At 52.8% G+C, this 22,505-nt stretch overlaps 1 protein-coding gene and 1 long non-coding RNA gene across 13 annotated transcripts in view; one reads left to right on the top strand and one right to left on the bottom strand.

Moving 5' to 3' along the window:
* The window catches only part of LOC138762262 (uncharacterized), a 63,281-nt gene extending 52,459 nt beyond the window's left edge, over window positions 1-10,822 (bottom strand). Inside the window, exon 1 of the long non-coding RNA XR_011356865.1 lies at window positions 10,648-10,822. This is a non-coding gene — a long non-coding RNA (uncharacterized lncRNA). The remainder of the gene's footprint in view (window positions 1-10,647) is intronic.
* Window positions 10,719-22,505, top strand: part of cfap65 (cilia and flagella associated protein 65) — a 213,429-nt gene continuing 201,642 nt past the window's right edge. For 8 of the 12 annotated variants that reach the window (XM_069935949.1, XM_069935948.1, XM_069935947.1 and 5 more), the window contains exon 1: window positions 19,315-19,396. In XM_069935949.1, coding sequence (XP_069792050.1) covers window positions 19,394-19,396 — 3 coding nt within the window. In that variant the 5' untranslated portion in view covers window positions 19,315-19,393. Of the gene's footprint in view, window positions 10,791-16,120; window positions 16,314-18,817; window positions 18,929-19,314; window positions 19,397-22,505 lie in introns of those variants that run through there. The other 4 variants (XM_069935940.1, XM_069935942.1, XM_069935939.1 and 1 more) reach the window with 4 other exon arrangements.

Below are 22,505 nucleotides of genomic sequence, written 5' to 3'. Positions count from 1 at the left end.
GTTACACACACTGGGTCGGTATACAGTTAGGTCTGTATAGGGTTAGGCACACTGGGTCTGTGTAGAGTTACACACGCTGGGTCGGTATACAGTTAGGTCTGTATAGGGTTAGGCACACTGGGTCTGTGTAGAGTTACACACACTGGGTCGGTATACAGTTAGGTCTGTATAGGGTTAGGCACACTGGGTCTGTATAGAGTTACACACACTGGGTCGGTATACAGTTAGGTCTGTATAGGGTTAGGCACACTGGGTCTGTGTAGAGTTACACACACTGGGTCGGTATACAGTTAGGTCTGTATAGGGTTAGGCACACTGGGTCTGTGTAGAGTTACACACACTGGGTCGGTATACAGTTAGGTCTGTATAGGGTTAGGCACACTGGGTCTGTGTAGAGTTAACACACTGGGTCGGTATACAGTTAGGTCTGTATAGGGTTAGGCACACTGGGTCTGTGTAGAGTTAACACACTGGGTCGGTATACAGTTAGGTCTGTATAGGGTTAGGCACACTGGGTCTGTGTAGAGTTAACACACTGGGTCGGTATACAGTTAGGTCTGTATAGGGTTAGGCACACTGGGTCTGTGTAGAGTTAACACACTGGGTCGGTATACAGTTAGGTCTGTATAGGGTTAGGCACACTGGGTCTGTGTAGAGTTACACACACTGGGTCGGTATACAGTTAGGTCTGTATAGGGTTAGGCACACTGGGTCTGTGTAGAGTTACACACACTGGGTCGGTATACAGTTAGGTCTGTATAGGGTTAGGCACACTGGGTCTGTGTAGAGTTAACACACTGGGTCGGTATACAGTTAGGTCTGTATAGGGTTAGGCACACTGGGTCTGTGTAGAGTTAACACACTGGGTCGGTATACAGTTAGGTCTGTATAGGGTTAGGCACACTGGGTCTGTGTAGAGTTACACACACTGGGTCGGTATACAGTTAGGTCTGTATAGGGTTAGGCACACTGGGTCTGTGTAGAGTTAACACACTGGGTCGGTATACAGTTAGGTCTGTATAGGGTTAGGCACACTGGGTCTGTGTAGAGTTAACACACTGGGTCGGTATACAGTTAGGTCTGTATAGGGTTAGGCACACTGGGTCTGTGTAGAGTTAACACACTGGGTCGGTATACAGTTAGGTCTGTATAGGGTTAGGCACACTGGGTCTGTGTAGAGTTACACACACTGGGTCGGTATACAGTTAGGTCTGTATAGGGTTAGGCACACTGGGTCTGTGTAGAGTTACACACACTGGGTCGGTATACAGTTAGGTCTGTATAGGGTTAGGCACACTGGGTCTGTGTAGAGTTAACACACTGGGTCGGTATACAGTTAGGTCTGTATAGGGTTAGGCACACTGAGTCTGTGTAGAGTTACACACACTGGGTCGGTATACAGTTAGGTCTGTATAGGGTTAGGCACACTGGGTCTGTGTAGAGTTAACACACTGGGTCGGTATACAGTTAGGTCTGTATAGGGTTAGGCACACTGGGTCTGTGTAGAGTTAACACACTGGGTCGGTATACAGTTAGGTCTGTATAGGGTTAGGCACACTGGGTCTGTGTAGAGTTACACACACTGGGTCGGTATACAGTTAGGTCTGTATAGGGTTAGGCACACTGGGTCTGTGTAGAGTTACACACACTGGGTCGGTATACAGTTAGGTCTGTATAGGGTTAGGCACACTGGGTCTGTGTAGAGTTACACACACTGGGTCGGTATACAGTTAGGTCTGTATAGGGTTAGGCACACTGGGTCTGTGTAGAGTTAACACACTGGGTCGGTATACAGTTAGGTCTGTATAGGGTTAGGCACACTGGGTCTGTGTAGAGTTAACACACTGGGTCGGTATACAGTTAGGTCTGTATAGGGTTAGGCACACTGGGTCTGTGTAGAGTTACACACACTGGGTCGGTATACAGTTAGGTCTGTATAGGGTTAGGCACACTGGGTCTGTGTAGAGTTAACACACTGGGTCGGTATACAGTTAGGTCTGTATAGGGTTAGGCACACTGGGTCTGTGTAGAGTTAACACACTGGGTCGGTATACAGTTAGGTCTGTATAGGGTTAGGCACACTGGGTCTGTGTAGAGTTACACACACTGGGTCGGTATACAGTTAGGTCTGTATAGGGTTAGGCACACTGGGTCTGTGTAGAGTTACACACACTGGGTCGGTATACAGTTAGGTCTGTATAGGGTTAGGCACACTGGGTCTGTGTAGAGTTACACACACTGGGTCGGTATACAGTTAGGTCTGTATAGGGTTAGGCACACTGGTCTGTGTAGAGTTACACACACTGGGTCGGTATACAGTTAGGTCTGTATAGGGTTAGGCACACTGGGTCTGTGTAGAGTTAACACACTGGGTCGGTATACAGTTAGGTCTGTATAGGGTTAGGCACACTGGGTCTGTGTAGAGTTAACACACTGGGTCGGTATACAGTTAGGTCTGTATAGGGTTAGGCACACTGGGTCTGTGTAGAGTTACACACACTGGGTCGGTATACAGTTAGGTCTGTATAGGGTTAGGCACACTGGGTCTGTGTAGAGTTACACACACTGGGTCGGTATACAGTTAGGTCTGTATAGGGTTAGGCACACTGGGTCTGTGTAGAGTTAACACACTGGGTCGGTATACAGTTAGGTCTGTATAGGGTTAGGCACACTGGGTCTGTGTAGAGTTAACACACTGGGTCGGTATACAGTTAGGTCTGTATAGGGTTAGGCACACTGGGTCTGTGTAGAGTTACACACACTGGGTCGGTATACAGTTAGGTCTGTATAGGGTTAGGCACACTGGGTCTGTGTAGAGTTAACACACTGGGTCGGTATACAGTTAGGTCTGTATAGGGTTAGGCACACTGGGTCTGTGTAGAGTTAACACACTGGGTCGGTATACAGTTAGGTCTGTATAGGGTTAGGCACACTGGGTCTGTGTAGAGTTAACACACTGGGTCGGTATACAGTTAGGTCTGTATAGGGTTAGGCACACTGGGTCTGTGTAGAGTTAACACACTGGGTCGGTATACAGTTAGGTCTGTATAGGGTTAGGCACACTGGGTCTGTGTAGAGTTAACACACTGGGTCGGTATACAGTTAGGTCTGTATAGGGTTAGGCACACTGGGTCTGTGTAGAGTTAACACACTGGGTCGGTATACAGTTAGGTCTGTATAGGGTTAGGCACACTGGGTCTGTGTAGAGTTACACACACTGGGTCGGTATACAGTTAGGTCTGTATAGGGTTAGGCACACTGGGTCTGTGTAGAGTTACACACACTGGGTCGGTATACAGTTAGGTCTGTATAGGGTTAGGCACACTGGGTCTGTGTAGAGTTACACACACTGGGTCGGTATACAGTTAGGTCTGTATAGGGTTAGGCACACTGGGTCTGTGTAGAGTTACACACACTGGGTCGGTATACAGTTAGGTCTGTATAGGGTTAGGCACACTGGGTCTGTGTAGAGTTACACACACTGGGTCGGTATACAGTTAGGTCTGTATAGGGTTAGGCACACTGGGTCTGTGTAGAGTTACACACACTGGGTCGGTATACAGTTAGGTCTGTATAGGGTTAGGCACACCGGGTCTGTGTAGAGTTACACACACTGGGTCGGTATACAGTTAGGTCTGTATAGGGTTAGGCACACCGGGTCTGTGTAGAGTTAACACACTGGGTCGGTATACAGTTAGGTCTGTATAGGGTTAGGCACACTGGGTCTGTGTAGAGTTACACACACTGGGTCGGTATACAGTTAGGTCTGTATAGGGTTAGGCACACTGGGTCTGTGTAGAGTTACACACACTGGGTCGGTATACAGTTAGGTCTGTATAGGGTTAGGCACACTGGGTCTGTGTAGAGTTACACACACTGGGTCGGTATACAGTTAGGTCTGTATAGAGTTACATACACTGGGTCTGTGTAGAGTTACACACACTGGGTCGGTATACAGTTAGGTCTGTATAGAGTTACACACACTGGGTCTGTGTAGAGTTACACACACTGGGTCGGTATACAGTTAGGTCTGTATAGGTTAGGCACACTGGGTCTGTGTAGAGTTACACACACTGGGTCGGTATACAGTTAGGTCTGTATAGGGTTAGGCACACTGGGTCTGTGTAGAGTTACACACACTGGGTCGGTATACAGTTAGGTCTGTATAGGGTTAGGCACACTGGGTCTGTGTAGAGTTACACACACTGGGTCGGTATACAGTTAGGTCTGTATAGGGTTAGGCACACTGGGTCTGTGTAGAGTTACACACACTGGGTCGGTATACAGTTAGGTCTGTATAGGGTTAGGCACACTGGGTCTGTGTAGAGTTACACACACTGGGTCTGTGTAGAGTTACACACACTGGGTCGGTATACAGTTAGGTCTGTATAGGGTTAGGCACACTGGGTCTGTGTAGAGTTACACACACTGGGTCGGTATACAGTTAGGTCTGTATAGGGTTAGGCACACTGGGTCTGTGTAGAGTTATACACACTGGGTCGGTATACAGTTAGGTCTGTATAGGGTTAGGCACACTGGGTCTGTATAGAGTTACACACACTGGGTCGGTATACAGTTAGGTCTGTATAGGGTTAGGCACACTGGGTCTGTGTAGAGTTACACACACTGGGTCGGTATACAGTTAGGTCTGTATAGAGTTACACACACTGGGTCTGTGTAGAGTTACACACACTGGGTCGGTATACAGTTAGGTCTGTATAGAGTTACACACACTGGGTCTGTGTAGAGTTAACACACTGGGTCGGTATACAGTTAGGTCTGTATAGGGTTAGGCACACTGGGTCTGTGTAGAGTTAACACACTGGGTCGGTATACAGTTAGGTCTGTATAGGGTTAGGCACACTGGGTCTGTGTAGAGTTACACACACTGGGTCGGTATACAGTTAGGTCTGTATAGGGTTAGGCACACTGGGTCTGTGTAGAGTTACACACACTGGGTCGGTATACAGTTAGGTCTGTATAGGGTTAGGCACACTGGGTCTGTGTAGAGTTACACACACTGGGTCGGTATACAGTTAGGTCTGTATAGGGTTAGGCACACTGGGTCTGTGTAGAGTTACACACACTGGGTCGGTATACAGTTAGGTCTGTATAGGGTTAGGCACACTGGGTCTGTGTAGAGTTACACACACTGGGTCGGTATACAGTTAGGTCTGTATAGGGTTAGGCACACCGGGTCTGTGTAGAGTTAACACACTGGGTCGGTATACAGTTAGGTCTGTATAGGGTTAGGCACACTGGGTCTGTGTAGAGTTAACACACTGGGTCGGTATACAGTTAGGTCTGTATAGGGTTAGGCACACTGGGTCTGTGTAGAGTTACACACACTGGGTCGGTATACAGTTAGGTCTGTATAGGGTTAGGCACACTGGGTCTGTGTAGAGTTACACACACTGGGTCGGTATACAGTTAGGTCTGTATAGGGTTAGGCACACTGGGTCTGTGTAGAGTTACACACACTGGGTCGGTATACAGTTAGGTCTGTATAGAGTTACACACACTGGGTCTGTGTAGAGTTACACACACTGGGTCGGTATACAGTTAGGTCTGTATAGAGTTACACACACTGGGTCTGTGTAGAGTTACACACACTGGGTCGGTATACAGTTAGGTCTGTATAGGGTTAGGCACACTGGGTCTGTGTAGAGTTACACACACTGGGTCGGTATACAGTTAGGTCTGTATAGGGTTAGGCACACTGGGTCTGTGTAGAGTTACACACACTGGGTCGGTATACAGTTAGGTCTGTATAGGGTTAGGCACACTGGGTCTGTGTAGAGTTACACACACTGGGTCGGTATACAGTTAGGTCTGTATAGGGTTAGGCACACTGGGTCTGTGTAGAGTTACACACACTGGGTCGGTATACAGTTAGGTCTGTATAGGGTTAGGCACACTGGGTCTGTGTAGAGTTACACACACTGGGTCTGTGTAGAGTTACACACACTGGGTCGGTATACAGTTAGGTCTGTATAGGGTTAGGCACACTGGGTCTGTGTAGAGTTACACACACTGGGTCGGTATACAGTTAGGTCTGTATAGGGTTAGGCACACTGGGTCTGTGTAGAGTTATACACACTGGGTCGGTATACAGTTAGGTCTGTATAGGGTTAGGCACACTGGGTCTGTATAGAGTTACACACACTGGGTCGGTATACAGTTAGGTCTGTATAGGGTTAGGCACACTGGGTCTGTGTAGAGTTACACACACTGGGTCGGTATACAGTTAGGTCTGTATAGAGTTACACACACTGGGTCTGTGTAGAGTTACACACACTGGGTCGGTATACAGTTAGGTCTGTATAGTGTTACACACACTGGGTCTGTGTAGAGTTAACACACTGGGTCGGTATACAGTTAGGTCTGTATAGGGTTAGGCACACTGGGTCTGTGTAGAGTTAACACACTGGGTCGGTATACAGTTAGGTCTGTATAGGGTTAGGCACACTGGGTCTGTGTAGAGTTACACACACTGGGTCGGTATACAGTTAGGTCTGTATAGGGTTAGGCACACTGGGTCTGTGTAGAGTTACACACACTGGGTCGGTATACAGTTAGGTCTGTATAGGGTTAGGCACACTGGGTCTGTGTAGAGTTACACACACTGGGTCGGTATACAGTTAGGTCTGTATAGGGTTAGGCACACTGGGTCTGTGTAGAGTTACACACACTGGGTCGGTATACAGTTAGGTCTGTATAGGGTTAGGCACACTGGGTCTGTGTAGAGTTACACACACTGGGTCGGTATACAGTTAGGTCTGTATAGGGTTAGGCACACTGGGTCTGTGTAGAGTTACACACACTGGGTCGGTATACAGTTAGGTCTGTATAGGGTTAGGCACACTGGGTCTGTGTAGAGTTACACACACTGGGTCGGTATACAGTTAGGTCTGTATAGGGTTAGGCACACTGGGTCTGTGTAGAGTTACACACACTGGGTCGGTATACAGTTAGGTCTGTATAGGGTTAGGCACACTGGGTCGTGTAGAGTTACACACACTGGGTCGGTATACAGTTAGGTCTGTATAGGGTTAGGCACACTGGGTCTGTGTAGAGTTAACACACTGGGTCGGTATACAGTTAGGTCTGTATAGGGTTAGGCACACTGGGTCTGTGTAGAGTTAACACACTGGGTCGGTATACAGTTAGGTCTGTATAGGGTTAGGCACACTGGGTCTGTGTAGAGTTACACACACTGGGTCGGTATACAGTTAGGTCTGTATAGGGTTAGGCACACTGGGTCTGTGTAGAGTTAACACACTGGGTCGGTATACAGTTAGGTCTGTATAGGGTTAGGCACACTGGGTCTGTGTAGAGTTAACACACTGGGTCGGTATACAGTTAGGTCTGTATAGGGTTAGGCACACTGGGTCTGTGTAGAGTTACACACACTGGGTCGGTATACAGTTAGGTCTGTATAGGGTTAGGCACACTGGGTCTGTGTAGAGTTACACACACTGGGTCGGTATACAGTTAGGTCTGTATAGGGTTAGGCACACTGGGTCTGTGTAGAGTTAACACACTGGGTCGGTATACAGTTAGGTCTGTATAGGGTTAGGCACACTGGGTCTGTGTAGAGTTAACACACTGGGTCGGTATACAGTTAGGTCTGTATAGGGTTAGGCACACTGGGTCTGTGTAGAGTTACACACACTGGGTCGGTATACAGTTAGGTCTGTATAGGGTTAGGCACACTGGGTCTGTGTAGAGTTAACACACTGGGTCGGTATACAGTTAGGTCTGTATAGGGTTAGGCACACTGGGTCTGTGTAGAGTTAACACACTGGGTCGGTATACAGTTAGGTCTGTATAGGGTTAGGCACACTGGGTCTGTGTAGAGTTAACACACTGGGTCGGTATACAGTTAGGTCTGTATAGGGTTAGGCACACTGGGTCTGTGTAGAGTTAACACACTGGGTCGGTATACAGTTAGGTCTGTATAGGGTTAGGCACACTGGGTCTGTGTAGAGTTACACACACTGGGTCGGTATACAGTTAGGTCTGTATAGGGTTAGGCACACTGGGTCTGTGTAGAGTTACACACACTGGGTCGGTATACAGTTAGGTCTGTATAGGGTTAGGCACACTGGGTCTGTGTAGAGTTAACACACTGGGTCGGTATACAGTTAGGTCTGTATAGGGTTAGGCACACTGGGTCTGTGTAGAGTTAACGCACTGGGTCGGTATACAGTTAGGTCTGTATAGGGTTAGGCACACTGGGTCTGTGTAGAGTTAAACACACTGGGTCGGTATACAGTTAGGTCTGTATAGGTTAGGCACACTGGGTCTGTGTAGAGTTAACACACTGGGTCGGTATACAGTTAGGTCTGTATAGGGTTAGGCACACTGGGTCTGTGTAGAGTTACACACACTGGGTCGGTATACAGTTAGGTCTGTATAGGGTTAGGCACACTGGGTCTGTGTAGAGTTACACACACTGGGTCGGTATACAGTTAGGTCTGTATAGGGTTAGGCACACTGGGTCTGTGTAGAGTTACACACACTGGGTCGGTATACAGTTAGGTCTGTATAGGGTTAGGCACACTGGGTCTGTGTAGAGTTACACACACTGGGTCGGTATACAGTTAGGTCTGTATAGGGTTAGGCACACTGGGTCTGTGTAGAGTTACACACACTGGGTCGGTATACAGTTAGGTCTGTATAGGGTTAGGCACACTGGGTCTGTGTAGAGTTACACACACTGGGTCGGTATACAGTTAGGTCTGTATAGGGTTAGGCACACTGGGTCTGTGTAGAGTTACACACACTGGGTCGGTATACAGTTAGGTCTGTATAGGGTTAGGCACACTGGGTCTGTGTAGAGTTACACACACTGGGTCGGTATACAGTTAGGTCTGTATAGGGTTAGGCACACTGGGTCTGTGTAGAGTTACACACACTGGGTCGGTATACAGTTAGGTCTGTATAGGGTTAGGCACACTGGGTCTGTGTAGAGTTACACACACTGGGTCGGTATACAGTTAGGTCTGTATAGGGTTAGGCACACTGGGTCTGTGTAGAGTTACACACACTGGGTCGGTATACAGTTAGGTCTGTATAGGGTTAGGCACACTGGGTCTGTGTAGAGTTACACACACTGGGTCGGTATACAGTTAGGTCTGTATAGGGTTAGGCACACTGGGTCTGTGTAGAGTTACACACACTGGGTCGGTATACAGTTAGGTCTGTATAGGGTTAGGCACACTGGGTCTGTGTAGAGTTACACACACTGGGTCGGTATACAGTTAGGTCTGTATAGGGTTAGGCACACTGGGTCTGTGTAGAGTTACACACACTGGGTCGGTATACAGTTAGGTCTGTATAGGGTTAGGCACACTGGGTCTGTGTAGAGTTACACACACTGGGTCGGTATACAGTTAGGTCTGTATAGGGTTAGGCACACTGGGTCTGTGTAGAGTTACACACACTGGGTCGGTATACAGTTAGGTCTGTATAGGGTTAGGCACACTGGGTCTGTGTAGAGTTACACACACTGGGTCGGTATACAGTTAGGTCTGTATAGGGTTAGGCACACTGGGTCTGTGTAGAGTTACACACACTGGGTCGGTATACAGTTAGGTCTGTATAGGGTTAGGCACACTGGGTCTGTGTAGAGTTACACACACTGGGTCGGTATACAGTTAGGTCTGTATAGGGTTAGGCACACTGGGTCTGTGTAGAGTTACACACACTGGGTCGGTATACAGTTAGGTCTGTATAGGGTTAGGCACACTGGGTCTGTGTAGAGTTACACACACTGGGTCGGTATACAGTTAGGTCTGTATAGGGTTAGGCACACTGGGTCTGTGTAGAGTTACACACACTGGGTCGGTATACAGTTAGGTCTGTATAGGGTTAGGCACACTGGGTCTGTGTAGAGTTACACACACTGGGTCGGTATACAGTTAGGTCTGTATAGGGTTAGGCACACTGGGTCTGTGTAGAGTTACACACACTGGGTCGGTATACAGTTAGGTCTGTATAGGGTTAGGCACACTGGGTCTGTGTAGAGTTACACACACTGGGTCGGTATACAGTTAGGTCTGTATAGGGTTAGGCACACTGGGTCTGTGTAGAGTTACACACACTGGGTCGGTATACAGTTAGGTCTGTATAGGGTTAGGCACACTGGGTCTGTGTAGAGTTACACACACTGGGTCGGTATACAGTTAGGTCTGTATAGGGTTAGGCACACTGGGTCTGTGTAGAGTTACACACACTGGGTCGGTATACAGTTAGGTCTGTATAGGGTTAGGCACACTGGGTCTGTGTAGAGTTACACACACTGGGTCGGTATACAGTTAGGTCTGTATAGGGTTAGGCACACTGGGTCTGTGTAGAGTTACACACACTGGGTCGGTATACAGTTAGGTCTGTATAGGGTTAGGCACACTGGGTCTGTGTAGAGTTACACACACTGGGTCGGTATACAGTTAGGTCTGTATAGGGTTAGGCACACTGGGTCTGTGTAGAGTTACACACACTGGGTCGGTATACAGTTAGGTCTGTATAGGGTTAGGCACACTGGGTCTGTGTAGAGTTACACACACTGGGTCGGTATACAGTTAGGTCTGTACAGGGTTAGGCACACTGGGTCTGTGTAGAGTTACACACACTCTCCCCCACCTTGTTTCGAGTCCGGCCCGATTGCTTTTCCCTCCACGCCGGTTTCCGTCCGTTGCTCATGGCAACATCGTTGGCTGCTTTCCGTTGTCATGGCTACCGGCTGCTGGTCTTGGGCCTGGAAGGTTCAGAGCGACGGCAACAAGGTGAGTGGAGCCGGGCTCAAGCTGAGGCGATGGGTGGAAGCACCGACGGAGGCAATGGCTCAGGAGGCTGGGAGCAACGGGCCGTGGGAGGGGTGGGGGCAGTGGGGCGGGTGGGGGCCGTGGGAGGGGTGGGGGCAGTGGGGCGGGTGGGGGCCGTGGGAGGGGTGGGGGCCGTGGGGCGGGTGGGGGCCGTGGGGCGGGTGGGGGCCGTGGGAGGGGTGGGGGCAGTGGGAGGGGTGGGGGCAGTGGGAGGGGTGGGGGCAGTGGGGCGGGTGGGGACAGTGGGAGGGGTGGGGGCAGTGGGAGGGGTGGGGACCGTGGGGCGGGTGGGGACCGTGGGGCGGGTGGGGACCGTGGGGCGGGTGGGGGCAGTGGGAGGGGTGGGGGCAGTGGGAGGGGTGGGGGCAGTGGGAGGGGTGGGGGCAGTGGGAGGGGTGGGGGCAGTGGGAGGGGTGGGGGCAGTGGGAGGGGTGGGGGCAGTGGGAGGGGTGGGGGCAGTGGGAGGGGTGGGGGCAGTGGGGCGGGTGGGGGCAGTGGGGCGGGTGGGGGCAGTGGGAGGGGTAGGGGCAGTGGGAGGGGTGGGGGCAGTGGGAGGGGTGGGGGCAGTGGGGCGGGTGGGGACCGTGGGAGGGGTGGGGGCCGTGCGAGGTGTGGGGGCCGTGGGAGCGGTGGGAGGGGTGGGGGCAGTGGGAGTGGTGGGGGCAGTGGGGCGGGTGGGGACAGTGGGAGGGGTGGGGACAGTGGGGCGGGTGGGGACAGTGGGGTGGGTGGGGACAGTGGGGCGGGTGGGGGCAGTGGGAGGGGTGGGGGCAGAGGGAGGGGTGGGGGCAGTGGGGTGGGTGGGGGCAGTAGGGCGGGTGGGGGCAGTGGGAGGGGTGGGGGCAGTGGGAGGGGTGGGGGCAGTAGGGCGGGTGGGGACAGTGGGAGGGGTGGGGGCAGTGGGGCGGGTGTGGACAGTGGGAGGGGTGGGGGCAATGGGAGGGTTTGGGACAGTGGGACGGGTGGGGACAGTGGGGCGGGTGGGGGCAGTGGGAGGGGTGGGGGCAGTGGGAGGGGTGGGGGCAGTGGGAGGGGTGGGGGCAGTGGGAGGTGTGGGGGCAGTGGGGCGGGTGGGGACAGTGGGAGGGGTGGGGGCAATGGGGCGGGTGGGGACAGTGGGAGGGGTGGGGGCCGTGCGAGGAGTGGGGGCCGTGGGAGCGGTGGGAGGGGTGGGGGCAGTGGGAGGGGTGGGGGCAGTGGGGCGGGTGGGGACAGTGGGAGGGGTGGGGGCAGTGGGAGGGGTGGGGGCAGTGGGGCGGGTGGGAACAGTGGGAGGGGTGGGGACAGTGGGGCGGGTGGGGACAGTGGGGCGGGTGGGGACAGTGGGGCGGGTGGGGACAGTGGGGCGGGTGGGGGCAGTGGGAGGGGTGGGGGCAGAGGGAGGGGTGGGGGCAGTGGGGTGGGTGGGGACAGTGGGAGGGGTGGGGACAGTGGGGCGGGTGGGGGCAGTGGGAGGGGTGGGGGCAATGGGAGGGTTTGGGACAGTGGGGCGGGTGGGGGCAGTGGGAGGGGTGGGGACAGTGGGGCGGGTGGGGACAGTGGGGCGGGTGGGGACAGTGGGGCGGGTGGGGACCGTGGGGCGGGTGGGGGCAGTGGGAGGGGTGGGGGCAGTGGGAGGGGTGGTGGCCGTGGGGCGGGTGGGAGCAGTGGGAGGGGTGGGGGCAGTGGGGCGGGTGGGGGCAGTGGGAGGGGTGGGGGCAGTGGGAGGGGTGGGGGCAGTGGGGCGGGTGGGGACAGTGGGAGGGGTGGGGGCAATGGGAGGGTTTGGGACAGTGGGGCGGGTGGGGACAGTGGGGCGGGTGGGGGCAGTGGTAGGGGTGGGGGCAGTGGGAGGGGTGGGGGCAGTGGGAGGGGTGGGGGCAGTGGGAGGGGTGGGGGCAGTGGGAGGGGTGGGGGCAGTGGGGCGGGTGGGGACAGAAGGAGGGGTGGGGGCAGTGGGGCGGGTGGGGACAATGGGAGGGGTGGGGGCCGTGCGAGGAGTGGGGGCCGTGGGAGCGGTGGGAGGGGTGGGGGCCGTGGGGCGGGTGGGAGCAGTGGGAGGGGTGGGGGCAGTGGGAGGGGTTGGGGCAGTGGGGCGGGTGGGGACAGTGGGAGGGGTGGGGGCAGTGGGAGGGGTGGGGGCAGTGGGAGGGGTGGGGGCAGTGGGAGGGGTGGGGGCAGTGGGGCGGGTGGGGACAGTGGGAGGGGTGGGGGCAATGGGAGGGTTTGGGACAGTGGGGCGGGTGGGGGCAGTGGGAGGGGTGGGGACTGTGGGGCGGGTGGGGACAGTGGGGCGGGTGGGGGCAGTGGGAGGGGTGGGGGCAGTGGGAGGGGTGGGGTCAGTGGGGCGGGTGGGGACAGTGGGAGGGGTGGGGACAGTGGGGCGGGTGGGGGCAGTGGGAGGGGTGGGGGCAATGGGAGGGTTTGGGACAGTGGGGCGGGTGGGGGCAGTGGGAGGGGTGGGGACAGTGGGGCGGGTGGGGGCAGTGGGGCGGGTGGGGGCAGTGGGGCGGGTGGGGGCAGTGGGAGGGGTGGGGGCAGTGGGAGGGGTGGGGGCCGTGGGGCGGGTGGAAGCAGTGGGAGGGGTGGGGGCAGTGGGAGGGGTGGGGGCAGTGGGGCGGGTGGGGACAGTGGGAGGGGTGGGGGCAGTGGGAGGGGTGGGGGCAGTGGGGCGGGTGGGGACAGTGGGAGGGGTGGGGGCAATGGGAGGGTTTGGGACAGTGGGGCGGGTGGGGACAGTGGGGCGGGTGGGGGCAGTGGGAGGGGTGGGGGCAGTGGGAGGGGTGGGGGCAGTGGGAGGGGTGGGGGCAGTGGGAGGGGTGGGGGCAGTGGGAGGGGTGGGGGCAGTGGGGCGGGTGGGGACAGTGGGAGGGGTGGGGGCCGTGGGGCGGGTGGGAGCAGTGGGAGGGGTGGGGGCAGTGGGAGGGGTGGGGGCAGTGGGAGGGGTGGGGGCAGTGGGGCGGGTGGGGACAGTGGGAGGGGTGGGGGCAGTGGGAGGGGTGGGGGCAGTGGGAGGGGTGGGGGCAGTGGGAGGGGTGGGGGCAGTGGGAGGGGTGGGGGCAGTGGGGCGGGTGGGGACAGTGGGAGGGGTGGGGGCAATGGGAGGGTTTGGGACAGTGGGGCGGGTGGGGGCAGTGGGAGGGGTGGGGACAGTGGGGCGGGTGGGGACAGTGGGGCGGGTGGGGGCAGTGGGGCGGGTGGGGGCAGTGGGAGGGGTGGGGGCAGTGGGAGGGGTGGGGTCAGTGGGGCGGGTGGGGACAGTGGGAGGGGTGGGGACAGTGGGGCGGGTGGGGGCAGTGGGAGGGGTGGGGGCAATGGGAGGGTTTGGGACAGTGGGGCGGGTGGGGGCAGTGGGAGGGGTGGGGACAGTGGGGCGGGTGGGGGCAGTGGGGCGGGTGGGGGCAGTGGGGCGGGTGGGGGCAGTGGGAGGGGTGGGGGCAGTGGGAGGGGTGGGGGCCGTGGGGCGGGTGGGAGCAGTGGGAGGGGTGGGGGCAGTGGGAGGGGTGGGGGCAGTGGGGCGGGTGGGGACAGTGGGAGGGGTGGGGGCAGTGGGAGGGGTGGGGGCAGTGGGGCGGGTGGGGACAGTGGGAGGGGTGGGGGCAATGGGAGGGTTTGGGACAGTGGGGCGGGTGGGGACAGTGGGGCGGGTGGGGGCAGTGGGAGGGGTGGGGGCAGTGGGAGGGGTGGGGGCAGTGGGAGGGGTGGGGGCAGTGGGAGGGGTGGGGGCAGTGGGAGGGGTGGGGGCAGTGGGGCGGGTGGGGACAGTGGGAGGGGTGGGGGCAGTGGGGCGGGTGGGGACAGTGGAAGGGGTGGGGGCCGTGGGAGGAGTGGGGGCCGTGGGAGCGGTGGGAGGGGTGGGGGCCGTGGGGCGGGTGGGAGCAGTGGGAGGGGTGGGGGCAGTGGGAGGGGTGGGGGCAGTGGGGCGGGTGGGGACAGTGGGAGGGGTGGGGGCAGTGGGAGGGGTGGGGGCAGTGGGAGGGGTGGGGGCAGTGGGAGGGGTGGGGGCAGTGGGGCGGGTGGGGACAGTGGGAGGGGTGGGGGCAATGGGAGGGTTTGGGACAGTGGGGGCAGTGGGGCGGGTGGGGACAGTGGGGCGGGTGGGGACAGTGGGGCGGGTGGGGGCAGTGGGAGGGGTGGGGGCAGTGGGAGGGGTGGGGGCAGTGGGAGGGGTGGGGGCAGTGGGGCGGGTGGGGACAGTGGGAGGGGTGGGGGCAGTGGGGCGGGTGTGGACAGTGGGAGGGGTGGGGGCCGTGGGAGGAGTGGGGGCCGTGGGAGAGGTGGGGGCCGTGGGGCGGGTGGGAGCCGTGGGAGGGGTGGGGGCAATGGGAGGGTTTGGGACAGTGGGGCGGGTGGGGGCAGTGGGAGGGGTGGGGACAGTGGGGCGGGTGGGGACAGTGGGGCGGGTGGGGGCAGTGGGAGGGGTGGGGGCAGTGGGAGGGGTGGGGGCAGTGGGAGGGGTGGGGGCAGTGGGGTGGGTGGGGACAGTGGGGGCAGTGGGGCGGGTGGGGACAGTGGGAGGGGTGGGGGCCGTGGGAGGGGTGGGGGCCGTGGGAGGAGTGGGGGCCGTGGGAGGTGTGGGGGCCGTGGGGCGGGTGGGAGCCGTGGGAGGGGTGGGGGCAATGGGAGGGTTTGGGACAGTGGGGCGGGTGGGGGCAGTGGGAGGGGTTGGGACAATGGGGCGGGTGGGGGCAGTGGGAGGGGTGGGGACAGTGGGGCGGGTGGGGACAGTGGGGCGGGTGGGGACAGTGGGGCGGGTGGGGGCAGTGGGAGGGGTGGGGGCAGTGGGAGGGGTGGGGGCAGTGGGAGGGGTGGGGGCAGTGGGGCGGGTGGGGGCAGTGGGAGGGGTGGGGGCAGTGGGGTGGGTGGGGGCCCTGGGGTGGGTGGGGGCCGTGGGCGGGGTGGGGGCCGTGGGACGGGGGGGGCCGTGGGCGGGGTGGGGGCCGTGGGACGGGTGGGGCCGTGGGACTGGTTGGGGGAATGGGTCTGGAGGTTTGGAGGAATGGGTTGGGGCAAGGGCCAGGGACAATGGGACTGGCAGAATGGGTCTGGGTGGGGCGATTGGGCAGTAGGTTTGGAGCAAATGATTGGGGAATGGGGCAGGGGCAAAGAGGGATCAGAGAATGGAACTAGGTTGGGACAATGGGGAGGGGCAAAAGGTTTTGGGCAATGGGGCAATGGGGCAGTGGGGAAGGCGTGTAATGAAGTTTGGGCAATTTGGCTGGTAGGGTCACTATTCCAAAGGAGGACATGCTCATATGTTACATATGTTCCACCCTAGCAGGGGTAATGGGGTTTAGTCAATGGGCATGGGCAATGCAGCAGGAGGATTGGTGGGGCGATTGGCCAATGGGATTGAAGCAATGTGATTTAGCCAATGGGTGGGAGTATTGGAACAATGAGATTGGGCAATGGGACGTAAGTATTGGAGCAAGGGGATAGAGGCAATGGGAGAATTGGATCAAGGGGATTGGAGTATTTGATCTGAAGATTAGAGAATGCATTGAGGTAATGTGACATGAGTATTAGGGTAATAGAGGAGAACGATTGTGGCAATAGTTCAAGGGTATTGAGTCATAACATATGTAATATAGAGCAATAAAGCAAAATGGTTGAGGAACTCACTGGTCAGGTAGCATCCATTGGCTGGGGGGTGGGGAGGAAGAGGGAGATAAAGAGTGAGTGAAAGTTGACCTTTCTGGTCGAAACCCAGAAATGGTACTGGGGCACTGGAAATGGGGGACAAGCATTTGGGAGGGAGATTTGGGCAATGGAGCAGGGGACGCAGAATGAAGCTGAAGGGTTGGAGCAGGGAGTTTGGGTAGTATGTTATTAGGGAAATGGGAAAATAGGATGAGAAGGAGGCAAGACAACTGCAATAGGGCAGGTCGTAGTGGTGGATGGATTTGGGATAGGGGTACAAATCCATGCCACAGAGGTTGATAGGATGGTTCAGAAGGCCTATGATACGCTGGCCTTAATTAGTCGAGGGATTGAGTCAAGAGTTGAGGGTCATGTTGCAACTCTACAAATCTCCTGTGAGATCACACTAAGAAAATTATGTTCAGTTCTGGTCACCTCATTATAGGAAGGGTGTGGAAGCTACGAAGAGGGTGCAGAGGAGATTCACCAGGATGTTTCCTGGATTGAATGATAAGTGTTATGAGGCAAGGTTACCGGACCTTGGACTTTTCTCTTTAGAGTGCAGAAGGATAAGAAGTAATTTATTAGAGGTCTACAAGATTATGAGAGGCATAGATAAGGTAGACAGCCAGCACTATTTTCCCTAAGGCGGGAATAGCAAACACCAGAGGACATCTGTACATTCAGGAGAGATATCAGGGTTTAGTTTTTCACACAGCTAGTTGTGGGTGCCTGGAATGGCTTAACATTAAGGGCTTTTAAGAGACTCTTAGGCAGGCACAAGGATGAAAGAAAAATAGAGAATAATGTGGTATATGGCTTAATTTTTTAAAATGGTGGTATCTATAGGTTGGCACAAAATCGAGGGGGAGGTATTGTAGTGTTTTATGTTCAATAGAGGAAAGGGTGTTGGGATGAGCAGATGGGGTAGGAACATTGGGTTATGGGTTAATGGAATCATTCAAAATGATGAAGGGAAATGGAGAAAGTGAAAGAGAATTTGACTATATGGTTATGGGGCAGAGTTTGGGCAAAAAACTGTGGGATCGTGGGTCAAAAGCCATGAGGCAAGAACATTGCCACAATGGGACAGTGAACATGGGCTTTGATAAAAGGCAGAGGTCAAGATAGTGGGATAAAATCTTTGGTGACATTGGACAAAAGACAAGAGAATTGGTGGAATAGGTCAACTGTGGAGATTCTGTTAATTGGGTTAATTGAGGAAAATGGGTTAGGAGCTAAGGCTTTGTATCAATGAGGGAGATTGGGTAATAGGTAGGCAGGAGTCAGTGCACAGGATTATTGGTGAGGAATTTGGCAATGGGGATAGGAGAAGGGGATAGTGACATTGTGAATGGGGCACTAGGCCATTGGACAATTTGATGGGACAATTAGGTTAGGAATGAGGCATTGAACGATGGAGATTGTGACCTTGAGGAGGAAGTCGTTGGCTTTGAAAAAGAATTGGAGTAAAGGAGTGAGTATAATGGAACTGCTGCAGGGACAAGAGGACATTGCAGCAATGAGGCAACAGTGGCAAATAGATTTCAGTGGGGCAGGAAAATTGGGGCAGAACAAGAAGATTGTGGCTGTGGGGTAGAGACAGGTCTGGCATGAAGACTTGGGAGTTAATATGGGGAATAGAGTGAAAACACAGAAATGCTGGAGAAACTCAGCAGGTCTCAATGTTTATTGGAGGTAAAAATCTACAACTGATATTTCAGGCCATATCACTTTTTGTTGTTGGTCTGTACCCCTCCCCCTGCTCTTTCTTTTCTTCTCCCCAGCCTTTTAATTCAGGTGCTTGCCTGCTTTTTATTCAAACCTTGAAGAAGACCTCAGGCCTGAAACATTGGTAATACATCTTTACCTCGATGGATACTGCGTGACCTGCTGAGATCCTCCAGCATTTCTGTGTTTTCAATACAATCACAGCTTCTGCAGACTTTCGTGTTTCACTCCATAGGGAAAAGAGTGTGTATCAGGTCAGGGATTGGAATGGGGAGATTGATGCCCTGGGTATTGGTACATGGACATGGGGGTGAAGATTGGAATCATCTGCTTGTGGCATGGTAATTGGAACAAATGGGATGGAGATCGAGAGAACAGAGTATATGAATATGGATTTGGGGATTAGGAAGAATGAAGATCAGGCAATTGGGGCAGGAGGGGGTTCAATGTTTGGGTTTGTTGGGGGAGGTGCATGGGGTCAGGTTTTTTGGGGTTGGGACATGGTTTATGCCAATTGATGCCCTTAAAGTCATCACTAATCCCATCCCAACAATGCAGTACCCTTTTGATGTTGCTTTGATGTGCTCCTTCAGATTACAAACTCCAGCATTAATATGAGGTTTTATCATTTGAACTAGCTCTTAATCCAGAAATTAGAGCCCTCATTGCAAAGCCAGACTTTAAAAATCACGAGACAACCCAGGAAAAATGCTGTGGTGCACAGTAACTATAAAACAAGATTAGATTCTGTAAGTAAAAATGCAATGCTGGAGAAACTCAGCAGGTCAAATAGTATCCTTTATATAGCAAAGATAAAATTACATAGCCAACATTTCAGGCTAGAGCCCTTCATCTAGGTAAGATTAGAGTCTATCAATATGTATAATATAACATTAATGAGGATGTTGACTAATGGTACCAAACAGACTTTTTCAGTAAGTTTACACCAGATCTTAACAGAAGGCAAATAGTGAAATCTTTCAAAATGATTTAACAGAAAGTATCATGTTCCTCAGCCAGCAACACCTACCACATCTCTTTTTTATGTCAAATTGTTTGTAAACCATTTCCCAAAATGTTATTTTCTGAAAATAGGAAGTAATTTACATTCAAATAAATCAATGCTAACTGCCTCTCCTATTCCCCCGAGGAGCCTGTACAATGGATTGATCCCTCACTCTGTGAAATATTGGACCTGATCTTCTTGGAAATAAATGGTGTGTTAATGATACCTATTATTAATGGACAAATCAACCAGTGAGTTCAGGGATTAAAAAAAACAATGCACTCTTGGTTGCACTTCTGAAGAATTTACACCAACCCACCATTTGCTTTACAAAATTAGTACCTTGCCCTTTTCCTCCCTAATATTTTTAATCAGTTGCTGGATGTACACATTGATTGTTCATTATACTCAATGCAAAAAGCCTACAGATAATTAGTAGTGTAAACACTATTTTTAAATGATACATTAACTGTTAAAGCATTGTTAATCAACATCCCTTCCCGAGATTGGGAACAGTTTAGTTTAATTCTTGCAAATAGATACATGTTAGAGCCTTTTGGAAATATACTTTTAAAGTTTTTTTTTGTGAGAACAGTTTGTTTAGAATTAGTGTGGTTAGTGCAGCATTATTACAGCACCAGCGACCTGGGTTCTAATCTGGCGCTGTCTGTAAGGAGTTTGTACGTTCTTTCCATGTCTGCGTGGGTTTCCTCCCACCCTTCAAAACATACGGGGTATTTTGTCCTCGGTGCATGTTTTGCCAATACAATCAGTATAAAACACAGTACATGATGTGATATGGGGGGTGGAGGGGGGGGGGGGGTTGTAGGTTAATTGGGGTATTTGGGCAGCTCGTGAGCCAGAAGGGCCTGTTACCATGCCGCATGTCAAAATTTAAAAAGAAAAATAATTTTCCTTTCAGTCTCTTTGTTTATTATTTAGTCAATCTCTTTGTTTTTTTTCTTCATTTGATTCCAATCTACCTGTTTTACATTTACCTGACAAAGAGCCCAGGCCCAAAATGTTAATTCTCTTGACTTCCTATAGATGCTGCGTGACCTGTTGAGTTTCTCCAGCATCTTTGTGTATGATCTCCATTTCCATTGATTTTGTTTCTTTCTCCATCCCGGAAGTTAGTCAGCATTTGTTGGTTCCTATGTTACATATGGTTCTTTTGAGCTTAACAACTCATTATCAGTTTTCTACTCAACTAGAATATGGCATAAAATATTTTTTATTGAGCTGACAATTATCAAACCGATGGCACATTTTTGCGAGTCATCTCACTCCAACAAAATGCAGCCTGATGTTTTTGCAGATTAATCTTTTTAAAAGATTTGAAGCAACATTAAATAGCTTAGCGGGAAATAGCGTGACCACAGTCATTTCATCCCAGGAAGTGAGGCTGGTGCAGTAAAAAAAAAAATCCTGAGGTAAAATAAATTTAAATTTAGAGATCTAGCATAGAGCCTGTGCTGTCCAAATGTACCAATTAACCCTGTGCGTTGTTGGAGGGTGGGAGGAAGCAGGAGCACCTGGAGCAAACCCACGCAGACATGGGGAAAACGTACAAACTCCTTCCAAACAGGGATGATATTGAACCCTGATCATTGGAGCTGTAATAGTATTGCGCTAGCCGCTACACTCACCGTGCCTCCTAATCAGGCTTATTAAATTGCAGAACATGTCCATGTCTCCTACTGCATCTTTTTCTTACGTTTTTATCCAGAAAACAGTCCAATCCCTCACAGCTTCATGTCAATCAGGGCAGCACGATTAGGTAGTAGTTAGTAACACTGTTACAGCACCTGCGACTCGGGTTTGAATCTGGCACTGTCTGAAAGGAGTTTGTATGTTCTCCTCTTGTCTGCATGGGTTTCTTCTGGGTGCTCTGGTTTCATCCCACCCTTCAAAACACGCTGGGGGGTTGTAGGTCAATTGGGTGCAATTGGGTAGCACGGGCTCGTTAGCCAGAAGGGCCTGTTACCACGCTTGTCTAAATTTAAAAATGTTTTAAAAAATTAAAGTTTAAAAATGTAATTAAAAAAAATTTAAATCAGGTAACTCAATAATTAATTGTAAGAGAATCTAGAGAAGCCTAATCTAAAGCAAAAAAGCAATCTGCCGGAGAAACTCAGTGGATTGAGCAGCATAGAGGGAGATGAAGGATTCTGACCTTGACTTAGGCTGTACCACCTGCTGATTTCCTAATGCTTTGCTCTTAATCTATAACTTCAAACTACTGCCATTAATGTTGGACCTGCATCAATTTGTTATACACATCCAAATGATTTCTCCAGAAACAATCCAAGCTTGGAAAGACTAATGTTGGTAGGTTTGTGGCGTAAGGAATAAGAAATTCCATTGTTCCTTTATGTTTCAGTGCCAAAATTCTGAGAGGAATAGATAAGGTGAATGCAATCTTTTGCCCAGAGTAGGAGAATCGGTATCCAGAAGACTGAAGGACTTCCAGTCAGAACAGAGATGTGCAGTAATTTCTTCAGCCAGAGGGTGGTGAATCTGTGGAATTTGCTACCATGGGTGGCTGTGGAAGCTAGGTTGTTGGGTGTATTTAAGGCAGAGGTTGAATAGCCAGGGGATCAAAGGTTATGGTGAAAAGGCAGGCCAGTGGGGCTGAGTGGGAGAATGGATCAGCTCATGATTGAATGGTGGGGCAGACTTAATGGGCTGAATGGCCGATTTCTGCTCCTATGTCTTATGGTCTTGTGGAATATGGCAATTTTTAAGAAAAAATGGGTTTAGAGCAGTAGCTTTCAAACTGTCCCCCATGCCATATGTACTCTGTGATTAGTAAGGGATTGCTTAAGGTAGTATGTAAGTGGAAAAAAAGTTTGAAAACCACTGTTTTAATTATACTTCATTGACTCGTTATGTGCACGGTTACAGAACTCCAAAGGAAATGGGCCAACGACCATTTTTCTCAAGTAACAATTGGGTCTAGAGCAGTGATTCTCAACCTTCCCTTCCCACTCACATCCCACCTAAGTATTCTCTTACTAATCACAGAGCACCGATGGCCTAGGGATTGCTTAAGGTGGAATGTGAGTTTGGTGGGCAGTTTGAAAACCACAGGTTTAGAGGGATATAGGCCAAATGCGGGCAGATGGGTCAAGTATGGGTGGGATACTTTGGTTGGCACGGGTAAATTGGACCTGTTTCCAAGTTGCATGATTGACTTGATTGCAGAATTTCTTCAATGGAGCGCTCTTGCAGAGAGTCACCTGTGATGTCATTTTTTTGTGCACAAATAATCCAGTAAATACTCGGTGAAGTTGTCATAAACCTTTCGCTTATAACAG

This window comes from Narcine bancroftii, chromosome 4 (assembly GCF_036971445.1).
Source record: "Narcine bancroftii isolate sNarBan1 chromosome 4, sNarBan1.hap1, whole genome shotgun sequence".
In the NCBI taxonomy this organism is placed as follows: domain Eukaryota; kingdom Metazoa; phylum Chordata; class Chondrichthyes; order Torpediniformes; family Narcinidae; genus Narcine; species Narcine bancroftii.
This window is presented reverse-complemented; position numbering and strand designations above follow the sequence as displayed.